The sequence below is a fragment of the Amia ocellicauda genome, chromosome 3 (genome assembly GCF_036373705.1).
Source record: "Amia ocellicauda isolate fAmiCal2 chromosome 3, fAmiCal2.hap1, whole genome shotgun sequence".
NCBI lineage: Eukaryota > Metazoa > Chordata > Actinopteri > Amiiformes > Amiidae > Amia > Amia ocellicauda.
Genome location: NC_089852.1, coordinates 4243621 through 4259726, shown reverse-complemented (window position 1 = coordinate 4259726; position 16106 = coordinate 4243621). Strand labels below are relative to the sequence as shown.

The 16106-nt window shown below is 38.4% G+C and overlaps 1 protein-coding gene across 3 annotated transcripts in view; it reads right to left on the bottom strand.

Annotated features, from left to right (window-relative positions):
* Positions 1–16106, bottom strand: part of iqsec1b (IQ motif and Sec7 domain ArfGEF 1b) — a 170026-nt gene that overhangs the window by 114037 nt on the left and 39883 nt on the right. For 2 of the 3 annotated variants that reach the window (XM_066697787.1, XM_066697793.1), the window contains exon 3: positions 6848–6955. The exons of the other annotated variant lie outside the window; for it this stretch is intronic. In XM_066697787.1, the coding sequence (XP_066553884.1) occupies positions 6848–6955 (108 nt within the window). The remainder of the gene's footprint in view (positions 1–6847; positions 6956–16106) is intronic. 3 annotated transcript variants of the gene reach the window in all.

The window sequence follows — 16106 nt, the reverse complement described above, 5'->3', positions numbered from 1 at the left end:
ACACAATCTAACAACTCATTAGTGCCAATCTTAAAATTAAAACTGCGGGTTTCAGACGTCAAACTAAGGGATTCATGTTTTCTTTCATCGTCATTCCTTTTCATTTTTGAATCTCAAGATTTGAATGGCTCCGATGTCACTGAAATAAAATGACCGGGACACACTAAATGCCTGCCTTTCAGCAATTGTCAATTATATATAAACATATTACGTAGCTATTTCTACTACATATTCTTAAATTAAAATATCAGCGTCAGTATTGCAAAACTGGTTTAACAAACACAGTCCACAGCATTGTCATATTATAAAATAAACACAAACATTTGTTTCAACCGTCCACAACTCAAAAAAAACTAAAATACAAAAAATATGGATGTTAACAATCGAACTGTGAATCTAAGGTCAATCCTTCTGACAAAGCAGAAAAATGTCGTAAAAAGCTTCATATATTACAATTACTTCACAATAAAACTGCTCGTTTGTGTTTTGCAAACTCAGTTCTTCTAATGAATGTCACTTTAAACATCTCACATCTAAGCGCTTGAATACAAAATACATGACAAAAAGCAATATTTCAGATGAAATGCTGAAGCACGTCTTAGAGATTCAGAGGGAAAATGTAACTTTATAGACCTGTTTAAATGAAATGAAGATTGTAACTCATATTAGATATTCTGACACATTTTCACACTGAAAGTAAAAAGACAAAACCCCACTTCCCTATTCACGGCCATGCATTCGGACGCTGGGCTGTGCTAATAAATACATAAATAAATACACATATATAGGTCTTGGTAATAGCCAAACCCTGTGGGGAGCAATACATGACATGGTATAAAAGATCTTGACATTTTCTGCATGCTTTTATGAAGATAAAGATGTCATCTAAAGTAATATATTGTACCAAGCCATCAAAAGCTATGAAAGCTATTTCCCCCAATTTGTTCCATGAAAGTCACAGTTCCCTATCTTGACAAACATGTTTAAAAGTTTAAATCCTTGTCTACAATGAATTATACAAAACCAACCCATCCAGAATCCACAAAAAATATACAAAGCAAGAATTTCATATGCGTTATAAGAGGTCAAAATGCCAGTTGAGGTAACATTTCTTATTACAAACTTATATTTTGTACAGCAGAAGGTTGCAATTAGTAAGCTACAGAACAGCTGAACTAAAGGACGTTAATGAGTCCAACGAAGGGATTCGACACTGGAGATCGGCTCAGCTATTAACTAGACAATGGAGTGCGGGAGCTTAAGTCTCGCGAAATGCATCTTTTTTCTTCTCAGCTGCTTCAGTATTCACTTCATTTAACTTATTTATTTGGTGTCTCCTGACTATAAACTTATTTGACATGTTTTGCTCGCTTCTTGGGGGCCCTCGGAGATTGCTCCATTTCAGTTTACAAGCGCCCTTGACCAGTGCTCAACAGAACCAATCTTTGCCAGTATCGAATACGCAAGATAAATGCTTCAAGGCCGGGCTTGCTTTCTCAAACTTTTTTTTTTCACTAACTATTATCTGACCTGGCCGCTGAATGAAGTCTGAAGCACCGGATGAGTAGTGGTTGCTGTAAATGTTTTATTATCTTTTGTTATGAACTTTCCTGAAGTGGGCCGATAACATAAACTACACATTAGAATAATAGGCCTTTCTTGCCGGGCTGGAGAGTGACATTCTGGTAGGTGCTGATAAAAATGTGGCATACGATTGGTTGGCCTACTATACGAACTGAAAATACAAGCAGCAATACACAATACAATACAACAATATCACCAGTTCTACACAACTACATTTCCATTTGATAACAAAACAAGTTCATGAGATAGCAATCTATAATCAAATGTCCTAACCATCAACGCTTTGGACCAAAAAACTAAAATGTAAATATATATTACAATGTTAAACCAATATATTTCCAGTATGCATGTAGCAGAGGAGAGCAACCAGATTTATTCCAGGTCTGAAGGAAATGTCCTACTGAGAGACTGAGGACCTGAACCTTTTCACCCTGGAACAGAGGAGACTACGTGGGGACTTGATCCAAGTCTTCAAAATCATGAAAGGCATCGACCGCATCAAACCAGAGAAGCTTTTCCAGATCAGCAGGGACACACGCACCCGGGGACACAAATGGAAATTGGGCTTCAAGGCATTCAAGACAGAAAACAGGAGACACTTCTTCACACAGAGAGGCGTCACAATCTGAACAAACTCCCCAGCGATGTGGCTGAAGAGACAATTTGGGAAAATTCAAAAACAGACTGGATAGGAACCAAACGAGCATGATGGGGTGAATGGCCTCCTCTCGATTGTACACTTTCTTATGTTCTTATTTGGACTAACATACAAACACAAATTTTCTAAGAAATTCAATGAATTATTTGAATGATTTTTGTTGGTGTCAAATCAGCCAAACATAAACCCCCCAAAAATGCTTCTTTGCAAGTTCATAATTTGAATAACTTGAAATGAACTACAGTCCTAAACCCACTCCCGACATAAGTCTGTTAATAAGCAGAGCATTAAGAAAAAAAACGGAGCATTCATTTGTAATTTGTTTCATGAACCTCTTCGAATTGCCTTTCTTCATTAGACAATTGTCACCTTTTCCAACACGAGTGAATCAAAAAGACAGATGAAATTAAAGAAAGGCTTATGCATAAAAATCCATTAATAATCTTCACTGAGAATGATATTCAGAGGCAGCGATAAAGCTAAATCGTCTTAAAGTATTGTTTGAAGTGCTATTTTTAAGAACTAGAAATATTCATACAATTATTATATACATTTATAATATCATACAGACAATAATTGAGGGATTTTCATTATTAGCAAGAACAATCTGTCTCCCGGCAGAAAAGACAGATTATTCCTCGATTGTGTTTCACCTCTGGGGCCACAGAGAACAAGGGCTGTTATTTTTTTCCCTCTTTCCTCATTTATTCAGAAACAAACGAATCTCAGTGAGAATATGCAGATGAATTTAAAATGAACGGGAAAGGAAATCTACTAGTTTTGTGGAGGTTTGAAATCTCTACAAAGTGGTAAAACTGTCTAGAGTTGCTCACTGATATGGCAACGGATAAATAAAATTATAAAGCTGAATTATATAGCACTTCAGGACTGACAGATCTGTAACCTTCTCTACATCAAAGCACTTCTAAGTGAAATGTGAGTCCGATAGCTTAATGGTGGTCGGCTTCCTTTCCCTTAGCTTCACTGAATACTGATTTAGGGCTGACAGTTGCACTGCATTTAAGCATAATCTCTACTACGCTGAAATGTTTCAGGTTTGAGATACAAAACCTCTCAAATGGTTCACCTCCAAAAGAGGAAACCATAGAATAACAAAGATTTTAATTAGTAGTGCTGGGCTTTCACTGGAATTTCCTTAGACAAAAGACAACATTTTCACTTGAAATAGATGTATTTAAAATAAATCCACTAATGATGGCCTGTATCACTGTGATATGTGATATGCACACTATTTCTAATCCAGAATCCACACTGAAAGAATTATTACATGGAAAATTAAGGCTAGAAATGTATTTATTTCAGAAATCTTATAGAGGTAGCATTTTTGCAGAACATACTTTTTATATTTAATCAAAACAATGCATAGCTGTTGAGAAACTTGACAAATAAAATGAATTTTAAATAGCAATGTATGCCATGAATAGATTTGTAAATGACGGTACTTTTTTCGGCATTGCCTTCTGAAAGTCATTATCTCCATTCTTCACAAATCGATCAAGCCGAACATCTCGGTAGGAAACAGAGGGTCTTTCTCTTTTCAGGTAGTTTGAAAGCCACTTGGGAGTCGAGTCTAATCTCACATTTTTCAGATCCATTTCAAAGAAAGGCTGGGAAGAATGACAAAAATAATCCAAAAATAAATCAATAACATGTCCTTACTGCCTCGCAGGTTATAAAAATGACAAGAATCTTAAAACAATTAATAGTGACACCACCGGCTCTGCTGCATTATAATTATGAACATTGTTACTTGTTTGCTTCATCACTTTCTGAATTTAAAATCTGAATGATGAGGATCATTATGGTTAATTGTCAGGTGTGACGCTGCGCCGGCTCTTTGCAGAGAAAAGCAGAAGCGACCGAAGGAGAGCACTTCAGACAGGGGACACACAATTCTTCATCATTGCAAGCTGAACTCCAGAACTTGAAAACAAACCAAGCATAATTCTTCATCCTAATAAGAAAACTGAGTCATTAACACGGTTATTATTATTGAATACCTCTCAGTTGTCCTTTAACCAGTTCATAATGTCTTTAGATTAATCCTAGAAATTGGCTTTTAAATGTGAACAGTGATCTTCCAGCTTCAGGGAAGATCCAACTGGAAACAGAGCCAAGCATGTTGGCACGATGCCCGCCGGCTGGTACCTAACCTGTGGGTAACAGATGGCTTCATCACTGGGGTTATGAATCCTTCACCTTTCACCTTCAATAAAACATCACCTCAGCAACTTGCCCCGTTAATGCTGACACAGACTCGAGCATTGCTTTGCATGGAGCTCTTAAATTTGTGAGAAACAAACGTCAGAAACAAACACTAAATCAGGTACATCTCCATACTCGTATATTGTCAGAGTGTGTGCACACCCATCATTACAGTCCACGAATACATGCATACACGCTAGCGAAGTGCTCTACAAGAAATGCATGAGGCAAATGTAAAAACTATAACAATAAAAAATCATGTAGACTTTCAACTCACAGCATGGCATCGCCCATCTATCAAAGAAACGGCATCTAATTCCAATAATCTTAGATCAACCTTTCTTGGAACGTTACCTATAAAATAGGGAAAACTGTACAAGATTAACCGATTACTGTTCTGGAAACTTTATAAAAGTAATCTGACAAACTAATATGATATTGTACAATATACAGTATTTAATATCAAACTAATTGATGCAGTAAGTATGGAGGAAAACGGCAGACAGCATGGCATTGCCGAGAAACTCACGTGTTACTAAGCAGCTTTATGTTCCAGTTTAAGTATGCAGACCTTAATATAATTGTTGCTATTGTTTAATAGTCTTTTTCCTGCTCTTGATTTTCCTCCACTAATGAAAACCAATTCTGCTGCACAGGAAGAATAAAAAGCTTGTTAAGCACTGACAATGATGAACTTTCCACACAGCTCAGTGTTTAAAAATAAATAAATGAACGCATACAAATCCAACGACTGAACCGTCTCTAAATGGGTCCAACATTAAATGTAGTCAGTTTGGCCAAGGAACTCGGCACAGTGGTTGTGTCATTCCCACGAACTATTTCAAGTCTATTTCCCACAACTTTGAATTCTCCAGATGAAAACAAAATCGGGATCTTTCCCATTTCACTCCCGTGGTTAAGCAGGCCGCTGTGTGACAATGCACTATACGCACCTATGTCCCGTGCTAGCTGCAGGGATCAGATATCTGCTGATGAGGGGGAAAAGGGAAGTGTGTGTAACTATGGACTGCTAATGTCAACAAGGCAGTGACTTTAGGAGACCCCTGAGCATCTCTCTGCTGGAGTTATGGAGTGCTTTGTCACGCCTCGGTTTATTAGAATATTGATCGGTGAAAACAACACACTGCAGGTTGTTTTCACTGGACTTTATAAGCACTCTGTCATTAGCTGGGAAGACCAATACAAAAAAACACCACAACAACTGTAAATCCCACAATGTGAAGATTGCTATTGGTATTTTTAGTGGCCCCACGAGTGATAAATGAAAATAATCCAGGAGATAAGTCTTGGGACGGAGTTGATAAAGGCTCTCTCATGGCTAGGCTTTTAGGAGCAGCTGCAGAAACGGGAGAGGGAACCAGACAAGATTTATGCCGAGTATAATATGTTCCCTTATCGCAGATATAGTGAGGACTCTTCGATAACGGGCATTCAAAGTCAGAATAGAGAATTTAAAATTTCCAAGTGCTCTAGTGCCACCGTGGTCTGCGGTAGGTGATGTAAGGACACGAATGAAAACCAGATGAGAGTAACAGCAGCTCACAGGCCCAGAACACAGTGAACTCCATCTATCTTCCTCTCTTTTGGGTTTGTTTTACAGAAACATGCAGTTAATAGTTGGAAAAAAAGTGAAATTAGGAGAAGTTTAGGAAAGATAGCCCCCCGCCTTAAAATTAATCCTCCCAGCAGGGATGAGAGAAGAGAGAAAGAAAAATACATTGCACCACAGGACGCAAAATCTCTGGCAAGTTTAAATGAGTGGTTTCTGCTCTCGGTGGGAAAGTGCAGTCCCTACCCAGTAACATCCCGTCAGGCAGAAATTATCTGACAACACATTCAAGGCATAACCTTTATATTCTAGGGAAAATTTGATTTTAAATGCAAACCAGCCACAGGGTGAAAACACTAATTCAGTATAAATCCACTAAATTAATAATTAGAAACTAATCAGATGGATCCATACAACAATTCAACACTTTCAGAACTTTACAGGAAAATAATTTGACATTGGTCAGAAAGTCCTTTTCAATAAATGAAAATAAAGCATTCTACTGTAACACGTATACGATTATGGCTGTTTTTAGTGCATGCATGCATTTTACCAGCTGAAAAATGTTACGCAAAGAACAGAAGGGTTTATATGCATTTTGTTTAACAAAGGCAATACAAATTAAAATCTGTAACATACATAAACAATTTAGGTTATAGAATCTCGTGCCGTGAATCTAGAGCTGGGCAATCCTTAAACAACAGTGTATATATATATGGCATCCAAAGAGGATTCGAATACAAATAGCCACAATCGCAGAGTCATGCTCACACAAGACAGTACTGTGGAAATAAACCCTTAAAATTTACCCAAAAGATGCCGATCTCCACTTGCGACAGGGATAACTTCTTCTACACAGGGGAGAAACAAGGTTGCCAGGGATGATGCTGACTTCAACGGGCAAAGAAGCGTGTCTTCTTTAGGAGGAAAAAGAAAAAGAAAACCCCATTGAGCTTATAATTGGTTCCATATGGGTTAGAGAGTGAAGAGCCATAGGGTTTTATAGCAGTTCATGACAGGGGGTGCCCACATGCTGGACGGCCGCCTTGAGGAGATGAGATTATTATACAACATAATAGAAGGTTACATTAAATGGACGGACTGATTAGAATGAAGATGCATGCAGAAAAGAACAGAACAGACTGTTATTGCATATATAGGTTGCCAACACAATTGTATCACATATGAGGATGTTTCACAAGTCGACACCTATAAAGTGATTCATTACACAATCATTACAACTGGTCAGTCGGTGAGAAACAAATATTGTCCACAACATTCAAATTGTAATAAAAGCACCATGACTGGAGTCACAATGTCACAGGCGGGAGAAAGGCTATGCTTTGTTGTTTCATGGGCATTGCAGGCATTCACTTTGAATCCATTGCAGAAACATAAGCACACACAATCTGCAAAGCTTTCAAAAACACTTCTTTATTCAAGCGTCCTGAATTTTTAATTGCTTTAAATCACAGACGGAACTACAATATTGGTTCATCTTTATGGTCCTCTCTGTATCACAACACGATATGAAATCCTGCAAAGACGTGTATGAAAACATTATAAAACAGCTATATTAGGTATGACACAAAGCTGAATCAAGCTGAGAGGACGGATGAGAGACTGAAGTAAACAGGTCAAACAGCAGCTGTAAGCAGACAGGTAATGAGGAAGAAATAGTCTTGACGGCCCACTTTACCTCTCAGGCAGTGGAAAAAATGCCAGAGGTAAAACAAATCAGCCAGAGGGAGTTATGGCAATAAATATAGTTCCTGCGTTTTCTCTCCCCAAGTCTAATTGCTGCACCAACGTGAGTAATGGAAGACAGGGGCCACAAGTAACTGAACTACTTCTAGCAGGGCAGCGACTGACTGGCAGGCAGAGAATGTGTGATCACAAACTTTGAACTGTGTTTGAACTGCACAACTGCAAGGCGAATGATGGCGCAGAGTTCACTATACCATGCCCGTATATATCACTCAAAAATAGCAATAGACTGGATTTCCCTCTTGCTCGGATGCTTTTGTGGAATATAAGAGAGGGTGATGCTGTCTGCAAATGTCCTGTATTGTGCCCCACACAAGTACAGTCACTTAAAAACGTTGCAATGGCCCTACTCTGCTTTCAGTTTGTGTAAATAATAAGACACACATTGCACTAATTGAAAAGCCATCATTTAAAAGCCCCATATAGCTCTCAAGCATGTGATTTCTGGGAAACATAAAAAAAACTAGACGACTTACACGTAAATTAAACTGAGGAGGAAACAGCACAACGAGAGATCTCTTATCTAACCCTTTAAAAGATGCATACTAAAATAATCCCATTAGAATCACTTGCCCAGCCATATGCCTTCTGCAAATGGCCCCACAACCCTCCCCCCAAAATAATGTCTGTTTTCTGTTGGGAATATTTGACTGACATCAAAATAAAAACAACTGAAACTGAACAATGGAATAAGACAATAAGAATATGTCCCTCTGTCCATTAAGGTCCTTTGCCTTTAAGAGAGATGCTTCACCAAAAGCCTAATTGATGCCCTAATTGGGCTGCACTTCAAGACACTTGCATGTATTAAAATACAGATTCACCAACCCTAGCAAACAGGGTTTACATGCTTCATATAAATCAGCCTGTATTCATCAATCCACTACTACTTATAAAAAATTGCTGACAGAATTTTTCCTAGTCTGACATCAAAGATATCAGGTAAAACCACTTGGCACAAAGGAATAATTGAACAAATATGCTAATCATTTATTTCTTTTCTTCTCCCCTTGGACACCTTCGGCAAGTATTTTGCATCGTACTATGAGCTTTCCTTTGGAACACAAACTCCATGATGACAGAGCTGTGCGTCTTTAATTCAATTCAGTATGAAGAGACCAGGGTATTGAAAAATAAAAGTTTCAGGTCCCATTTCTTTCTTAACGATCACAAAACTGTGTAGTACCTGGCATCAATCTGAATACATTTGGATTCAAGGAAAAGTCCAGCATTTAAAACCTCTGTTAAACCTCCGTTTCCTGTGGCAATTCGGCAAATCTCAACAGAAGCACGAGGGCCGAGGTGCCGTTACAAAATGTAGTCTATTATGTGGTTTTAATCGCACAAAACAATCATCCACTTAAATGTGTGAAACGCCTTTAAAAAAATAACGTGTTCCCAATCTTCCTTTAATTCTTTATTTCAGCACAAGCCATGACTAATGTGGAATCTAATTGAATGGAAGCCCATTCCATTTACCGCTGTTTCTTTAGCCTGAATTATTAATTTCCAACTGCTAATAATTTTTCGTTTTGTTTTTTTGCTGCAGTTACTGACAGTTAACCATGAATTGTGAACCATGAATTATTCAGATTGTATTAATCTCCACTGTTGCGGGTTTTGGTACAGCTACAGCATTATAAGGAAAGTTTATTTTTTATAGCTAGAGTGAAAGTCCCATACCAACACCTGTAACGTCTTTGTACACTTTATAATACAGAGCATATGTTGCCTCTATTCTACATCTTTATGTGGACGATCTCATGCCATTAAATTAATAAGTCATCTGGGTAAATGCAATTCAAGGACGAACCAGCTTTGCTCTTCAGCGACCCACAGCTCATAGTAATAATCCTCAATGCCACAAGGCTAAGTCCTATAGCGATTTCTCAGTTTTCCATATAAGCCTCCTGTTATCGCTGGAAACAGGTTCTGAATTATATAACAGCGCTCACCAAACATCCTTGCTCTGTGGGCCTCAACAATATTTAACGGCTTGAGAACTCACATTATGAATCATTGCTTGGTGGTTAGAAGGATTTTTGAAATTCTCTTTAGCATTAACCACTGTGAGCATTCAAAGCCCATCAAAAGTAAGCATGCAGCCAACACAAAACCCCACTGCACAAAACACATCTAAGTTTCTGTGCGATCATCGAAAAGAGGTCCCGAACATCAAACGCCAGCGTGAGTCTTTCATCTGGTGAATGCCATTATTGCTCAAATAGAACTCACCTGGCAAAAATCTCCGATGTGAATAAACACAATCTAATTAAAACTGTGATAGACATAATTACCCCCTTTGTTCTGCTTGATATTGTTTTAACGACTCAAGCAGGAGAAAGTTTCATTTCACCTTCTCATACTAAATGAAGGTCTTGAAAGTCATTTTTTAACTTGTCAGAAGTTGGTACTTGTATCACTCTATTGTTCCAGCGTAAAGTTAATTGAACCACAAGAAGAAAAAGATTGCTATTCATATTTTTTACTAAGAGTTTATAGTAAGTTGATAAAATGAAGTTCAGATGTTGACATATTTTATTTAATACAATTTTATTTTATTTAATATGGGGATGCTTTTACTTTTCTTTATTGGGCCTCTATTTTAATATTTCCAGACAAATTCAATATCAATTACTAGTTTAATAGACATCGAACCCAAAAAAGAAAAACTGTAGATTAGACATTGAGGCAGTATCACTAAAATGGGAACATGAAAGAAACTGATTAGTTTCAAAAGCAATACCTTAATATTACTAAATATAAAGAAACAGGAGAAAGATCTATAAAAGAAGAATGAAAAATTCATCAACATTAATGTACACAAGCATTTTTATGTAACCCAGCAAACAGAATAGCCCAGTTTAAACTATCACAGTAAGAACATTTAATCTTGCAAATATCATATTTAGCCACTGTACAATATCTCAAACTATCAATAGTGAGATTTCGAGATGTGCATATGAGCAGATCAAACTTTTGCATAAATGTGAGGAGAGCAAAGCTATTTTTATTCTCGCTTTTTGGGGGCACCTAAACTCCCCAAAACTCTTGCAAGGTGGCGGATCAGAACTAGGAAATGAAACGGCAGCTAATGTCACCGATGTACAACAAAGCAGATGTGAATGCTGACAATCTTAAACAATTTAATTTGAAGTTAATTGCTCACACAGACGTGGTGAAGTGAGTCATTGCAGGGCACGTTTACAAACGAGAGGAGGCCATTCGACCCATTATGCGCGTTCGGTGTCCATTAATAACTACAGACGTGGCAAAAAGTATTGGTACCCTTCCACTTAAAAAAAAACACTCACAATTTTCTCTGAACTAAGTAGAAATTGACAAAAGGTATTTGGTATCCACCATTCTTTATTTCACATTCAATAGAACAGAAACTTTGCTTTTGATTTATGACGTAACATATTACTTTAAATAGTAAAATTAAAATGGCACAGACAAAAATATTGGGACCCTTAACCTAAAATTTTGTTGCACAGCCTTTAGAGAAAATAACTGCAATCAAGCGCTGTCTGTAGCTCTGAATGAGATTTCTACACTTCTTGACTGGTAGTTTGGCCCACTCTTGAGCAAACCGCTCCAGTTCTCTCAGGTTTGATGGGTGCCTTTTCCCAACTGCGAGTTACAGCTCTTTCCACAGATGTTTAATTGAATTTAGATCAGGACTCATAGAAGACCACTTCGGAACGGTCCAATGTTTTCTTCTCATCCATTCTTGGGTGCTTTTTGAGGTATGTTTTGGGTCATTATCCTCCTGGAGGACCCATGACCTGCAACTGAGACACAGCTTTCTGACACTGGGCTGTACGTTTCGCTCCAAAATGCCTTGATAGTCTTCTGATTTCATTGTGCCCTGCACAGCCTCCTACGTGTTTCACGGTAGGGATGGTGTTCTTTTCTTTTAGAGCTTCATTTTTTTTATTCCTGTAAACATGGAGTTGTTATGATTCACCAAAAGCTCTACTTTTGTTTAATCTGTCCAAAGGACATTCTCCCAGAAGGGGATTTTGGCAAACTCCAGTCGGGCTTTTTTGTGTTTCTCTCTTAGAGCCCATTTTCATTCAGACAGCGACGGATGGTGCGACTTGAAACTGTTGTACCTTGAGCTTGAACATTGGCTTGGATTTGTTTTGAGGTTTTCCTTGGTTCTTCCTCCACCATTCAAACAATCCTTCTCTTCATTCTTGGGTCAATTTTCCTCTTTATCTCTGCCCTTCCTTTTCCAGTGTCATGGGTTCCAATGTGGACCATGACCAGTGGATTCCCCCCGGCTTTGACCAGTAGCCCGTCTACTAGTTTAGGGAGATCTGCAACCTGAGCACCAGGCAGGCAAGATACCATGTGGGTCTCCTTGTCACTAGAACACACTGTGTGATCTACGCCTCTAAGAACCGAGTCTCCTACTATAACTACCTCCCTGCTCTGGGGGGGAGTGAGCACCATGGTGCTCTGGTGCTCAACTGCACTCCCATAACCCTCGGAGCTGTCCAACTCGGTGTCCAGCAGTTGGAACCTGTTGGGCATTTCTAGCTCTTGGGAAGTCTCTAAGGGTTGTACGTGCTCTTTTCTGTGTGAGTTCATCCAGGAAGGCAATCATTCTACAAGCATGACACTATAGTGGTCACATGCTTCTAAATTTTGCAAGTTTTTTTTATTTTATTTTTTTGGGGCTCTTGGTTTCTGTCCCCTGGTCAACTGCTTGACTTTTCTGTTACCAATTGAATTGACTTAAGGCAAACTATAGACAATATTAACTTCAATTAAGGCAGTTAAAACTAAATCAGGAATGCTTAGACTGTCTGAAACTAGGAACACAACAAGATGGCTGCCTCTCACCTGTACTGTCCTGCGTCTGTCTACTTGTAAATAATTGCAACTTGTAAATCCTTCCTTCATTATTACAGAGGACTGTAATATTGAGAACAAATACACTACGATAGGTGTTCTGTTATAGTGAAGAACAGGTATTTCAGCTTCGGCATATTTCCTATTTGAACGATTTCAAATAATTCAGGACCTAGGACAGCTCTTGAAAGCAAAGTCAAGGCGTATTTCAATTGCTGTTGGTTTCTCAAACCTGAGGACAATAAATCTATGATTGAGCAGAAATCGGCAGTGTTAAACAGTGTGAGAAGCTAACTGATGATAATTCTTATTAAGAAGAAAAACAGTTGGGAAATGTGTGATATCATTGTGCTTTAGTTGACTACGAGTGCATTTGCATATCTGAATTGTCCTGGTAAGGTGTTTTTTGTGAGTGACAGAGCTTTCAGGATCAAATCACTTTCCTTGGGTAAAGGTTTCAGATTTCAGCGTGTTTGCCCCACACAGCTGTCCCAGCTGTCCCAAGCAAAATGTCAATTACAATGCACACATAAATTGGCCTGTTATTTTTCCTACACAAAAGACAGAAGTAAGGTCACTCTAGCATTGCTCTCTTGCATTTCCGTGTCTCTTCATTTGAGACACTGACAATAAGTGTAAAACTCAGACTGTAATTTACAAATTGCTTTCTCTTCACTGGGTGAATTGTTTTTAAATTGCACCAGTCAAAAGACGTGGCAGCTGGCCTTCTGGACTGAGACCCTGGATGTAATTTTTTTGGACTTGACTTTATTTGGCTGCTGTTTACCTTAGTGTGCTATTATCTTGCTAAGCTATTGCTGTAAATTAGATTTAAAGTTCAGTCCTTGGGAAATGTAATAGAAATAAATTGAATTACTACAGGAAACAAAGCAATTTGTAATTTAGGAACTACTCCAGTAAAATGAATAGCATCTAGTAAAAAAATATCTGCTCTGGTATTAAAATATAACCGTAGATTTAAAGTATCAGAAACAATATTAGCCCAATGAGAGACTTCCTTCAATTTAAAAAAGGTAAATGTAAAAATAAAAATAATTGAGTAAAATAAGTACATAAATGAATACAGTATTTATATCTCTATTAATAGCATGTGCCAGTTGTATTACACAGCAATACAAACCAGAGACACTGCCGGTAACGAGAATGTATTCCCGACTCGTGTTAATTACGGTAGCTGACAGATTTGCATTATCAGAGTTTAAAGCCATATTTTAACGACTCGAATGTCAAACTCCCTGTGCAGAAACACCTGCTAATTTCAAGCACAATTCAAAGCTGAAGTGTACTTGTCCCTGCCTTCAGTTCTAATAACAATGAGTAAAGCCGTGCCTTTGAACGACGGTTATTAAAACGCGTTCATCTTATCCCACCACTACATTGGAGTGAATTTTTAACGGTGAATTGACCAGCTGCAGCCTCCACTTCCAGGCAGCATAGTATATTGAGGTGCTGTGATCCTGCGAGGGGAGTTATTTATAACATACAGTAGTAAGTTCAATAGTATTTAATAATTAATGACTCTGAACCTTCACTGTGAAACGAGCGAGATCTGAAGCAGTGAGGCTTATTATTAATTATTGTACCGGCTATTAACACTGCACGACGTGTCCCTCCTGGTTTAGTCAGATTTAATGGCACATGTGGTTTGTTTTCAGAGACGGGGGAGTATAATTGAGGCAGTTGTGTCAGGGTTGAATCTGCAGCCAAACACAGGGCTCCTGAACATGTCTGTGCAGTGGACTGGGGGCTTGAGTGTTTAGTGTCACACATCTCCCGGGAGAAAACAGCTGGAAACGGGCCGACTGGGCCTGGCTTAGCCAAGTGCATCAGTAATGCAGCTCCCAGACATGAGCTCTTCATTAAAACAACAACAACAATGACACGGGGCAACCTCAAAGTGGGGGATTAACCAAATCATGAATCTAAGTTTGGTTGGAAGCACAGTTTTGTCAGAGCTGCGTTTCTCTCCCTCCACCCGGTCGTTGGCAGACAACAGCGTGACGAGTTGAGGCCCTGGAGATCTCAGCGCTGTCTGAGAGCAGCCCCGCGTGATGAGGAGGGATGGGATCGGCGGTTATAAGCTGGTCTCTCAGGTAACTGCAGAGCACTTTGGGAAGATGAACAGGGTCAGTAGTTGTGCCCCGGCTGAATTTCCCCAAAGCAACGCCCTTCTCGCAGCAGGGACACACAGGCTGTCCAAATGAGCCAAAGTGTCCTTGAAGAGACACCAAAATACATTAAAATAGCAATGACATTACAAAACAGGGGCTGTCTCTGAGGAAATGGACCTGATCTGAGAGAAAGATGAATGCCACATGGATGGATGTTTCACACAGATGCATTGTGGGTACATTTAAGGGAGTCCACTTCTGGGGAAAAAAAAGGAAAGTTGACCAAAAGTAAACGGTTCTGTCCAATTTATTATAGAAGCCAAATCATGTTGCACTTCAAAGGTCGGTCTTGTCTATTTTTATTAAAAAGGAATTGGATGAAACTTAACCTGAAACCGCCAAAGACAATGCAATGGAAAATGTCACAATTGAGAAAGCACAGAAAGGAGAAATGGAAGTGCTTTCAAAAAAGTATGGGTTTGATACATCCTGTGTACTTTCCTCTTAACATTTAAGATTCTGTTTATTGGTTCGGCCTCATTGAGCGTCGCTTCTCTCAGTGAGGGTTACATCAGTTTAGACTTGTAGTCAGTTCCCCATCAGACAAAACCCCTAACCTTTTATTAAAGCAATTTCACTTCACCTAACCCTCACAATCCACACTGTGCCTTGGCTGGGATTGCAACAGATACAATTGCTCTACTTGAAGTGATAATTAAATTGCTCAACATTGAGAAGCTCATTTCTGGGACTAGAACAAATAAGATGTGCATCAAAGATGGATTACCCTTCCACCAGAAATGAACTGCACTGCACTGACAATCCTGTTTATTGACAGTACTATATATATATATATTATTTTTTTTTAAATATATTTACACAGATTAAGTTAATCAAAAATTCTGAAGCTCATTATGAACAAAACAGCTGTACAATCATAAAGCAGTGTTTATAATTTAAGCCAAAAATCCTTAAGGCACTGAATCCTTTTATACCCGTTTAATAAAATGCTTGGTAATTAAGAGATGTTTGTCAAAGTGGAATGCAGTCTATACATAAATATGCACACTGTGCAATATCCTCCTACAATCCACATGCATTAATGAATAAATGAATAAACAAATACACAAATACATACAAAAATACATATGTAAATAAAATAAATGAATCAACAGCCATATATCCATGCAATGTGCAATTAAAGCTGTGGGGCACAGCTAGACTTTCAGATTGTCAGTAGTGTTAAATTATCTTCAACCAGGGTTGGCAAATTTCTCTCTGCCTTAAATCTGTCATTTTTAAAGCA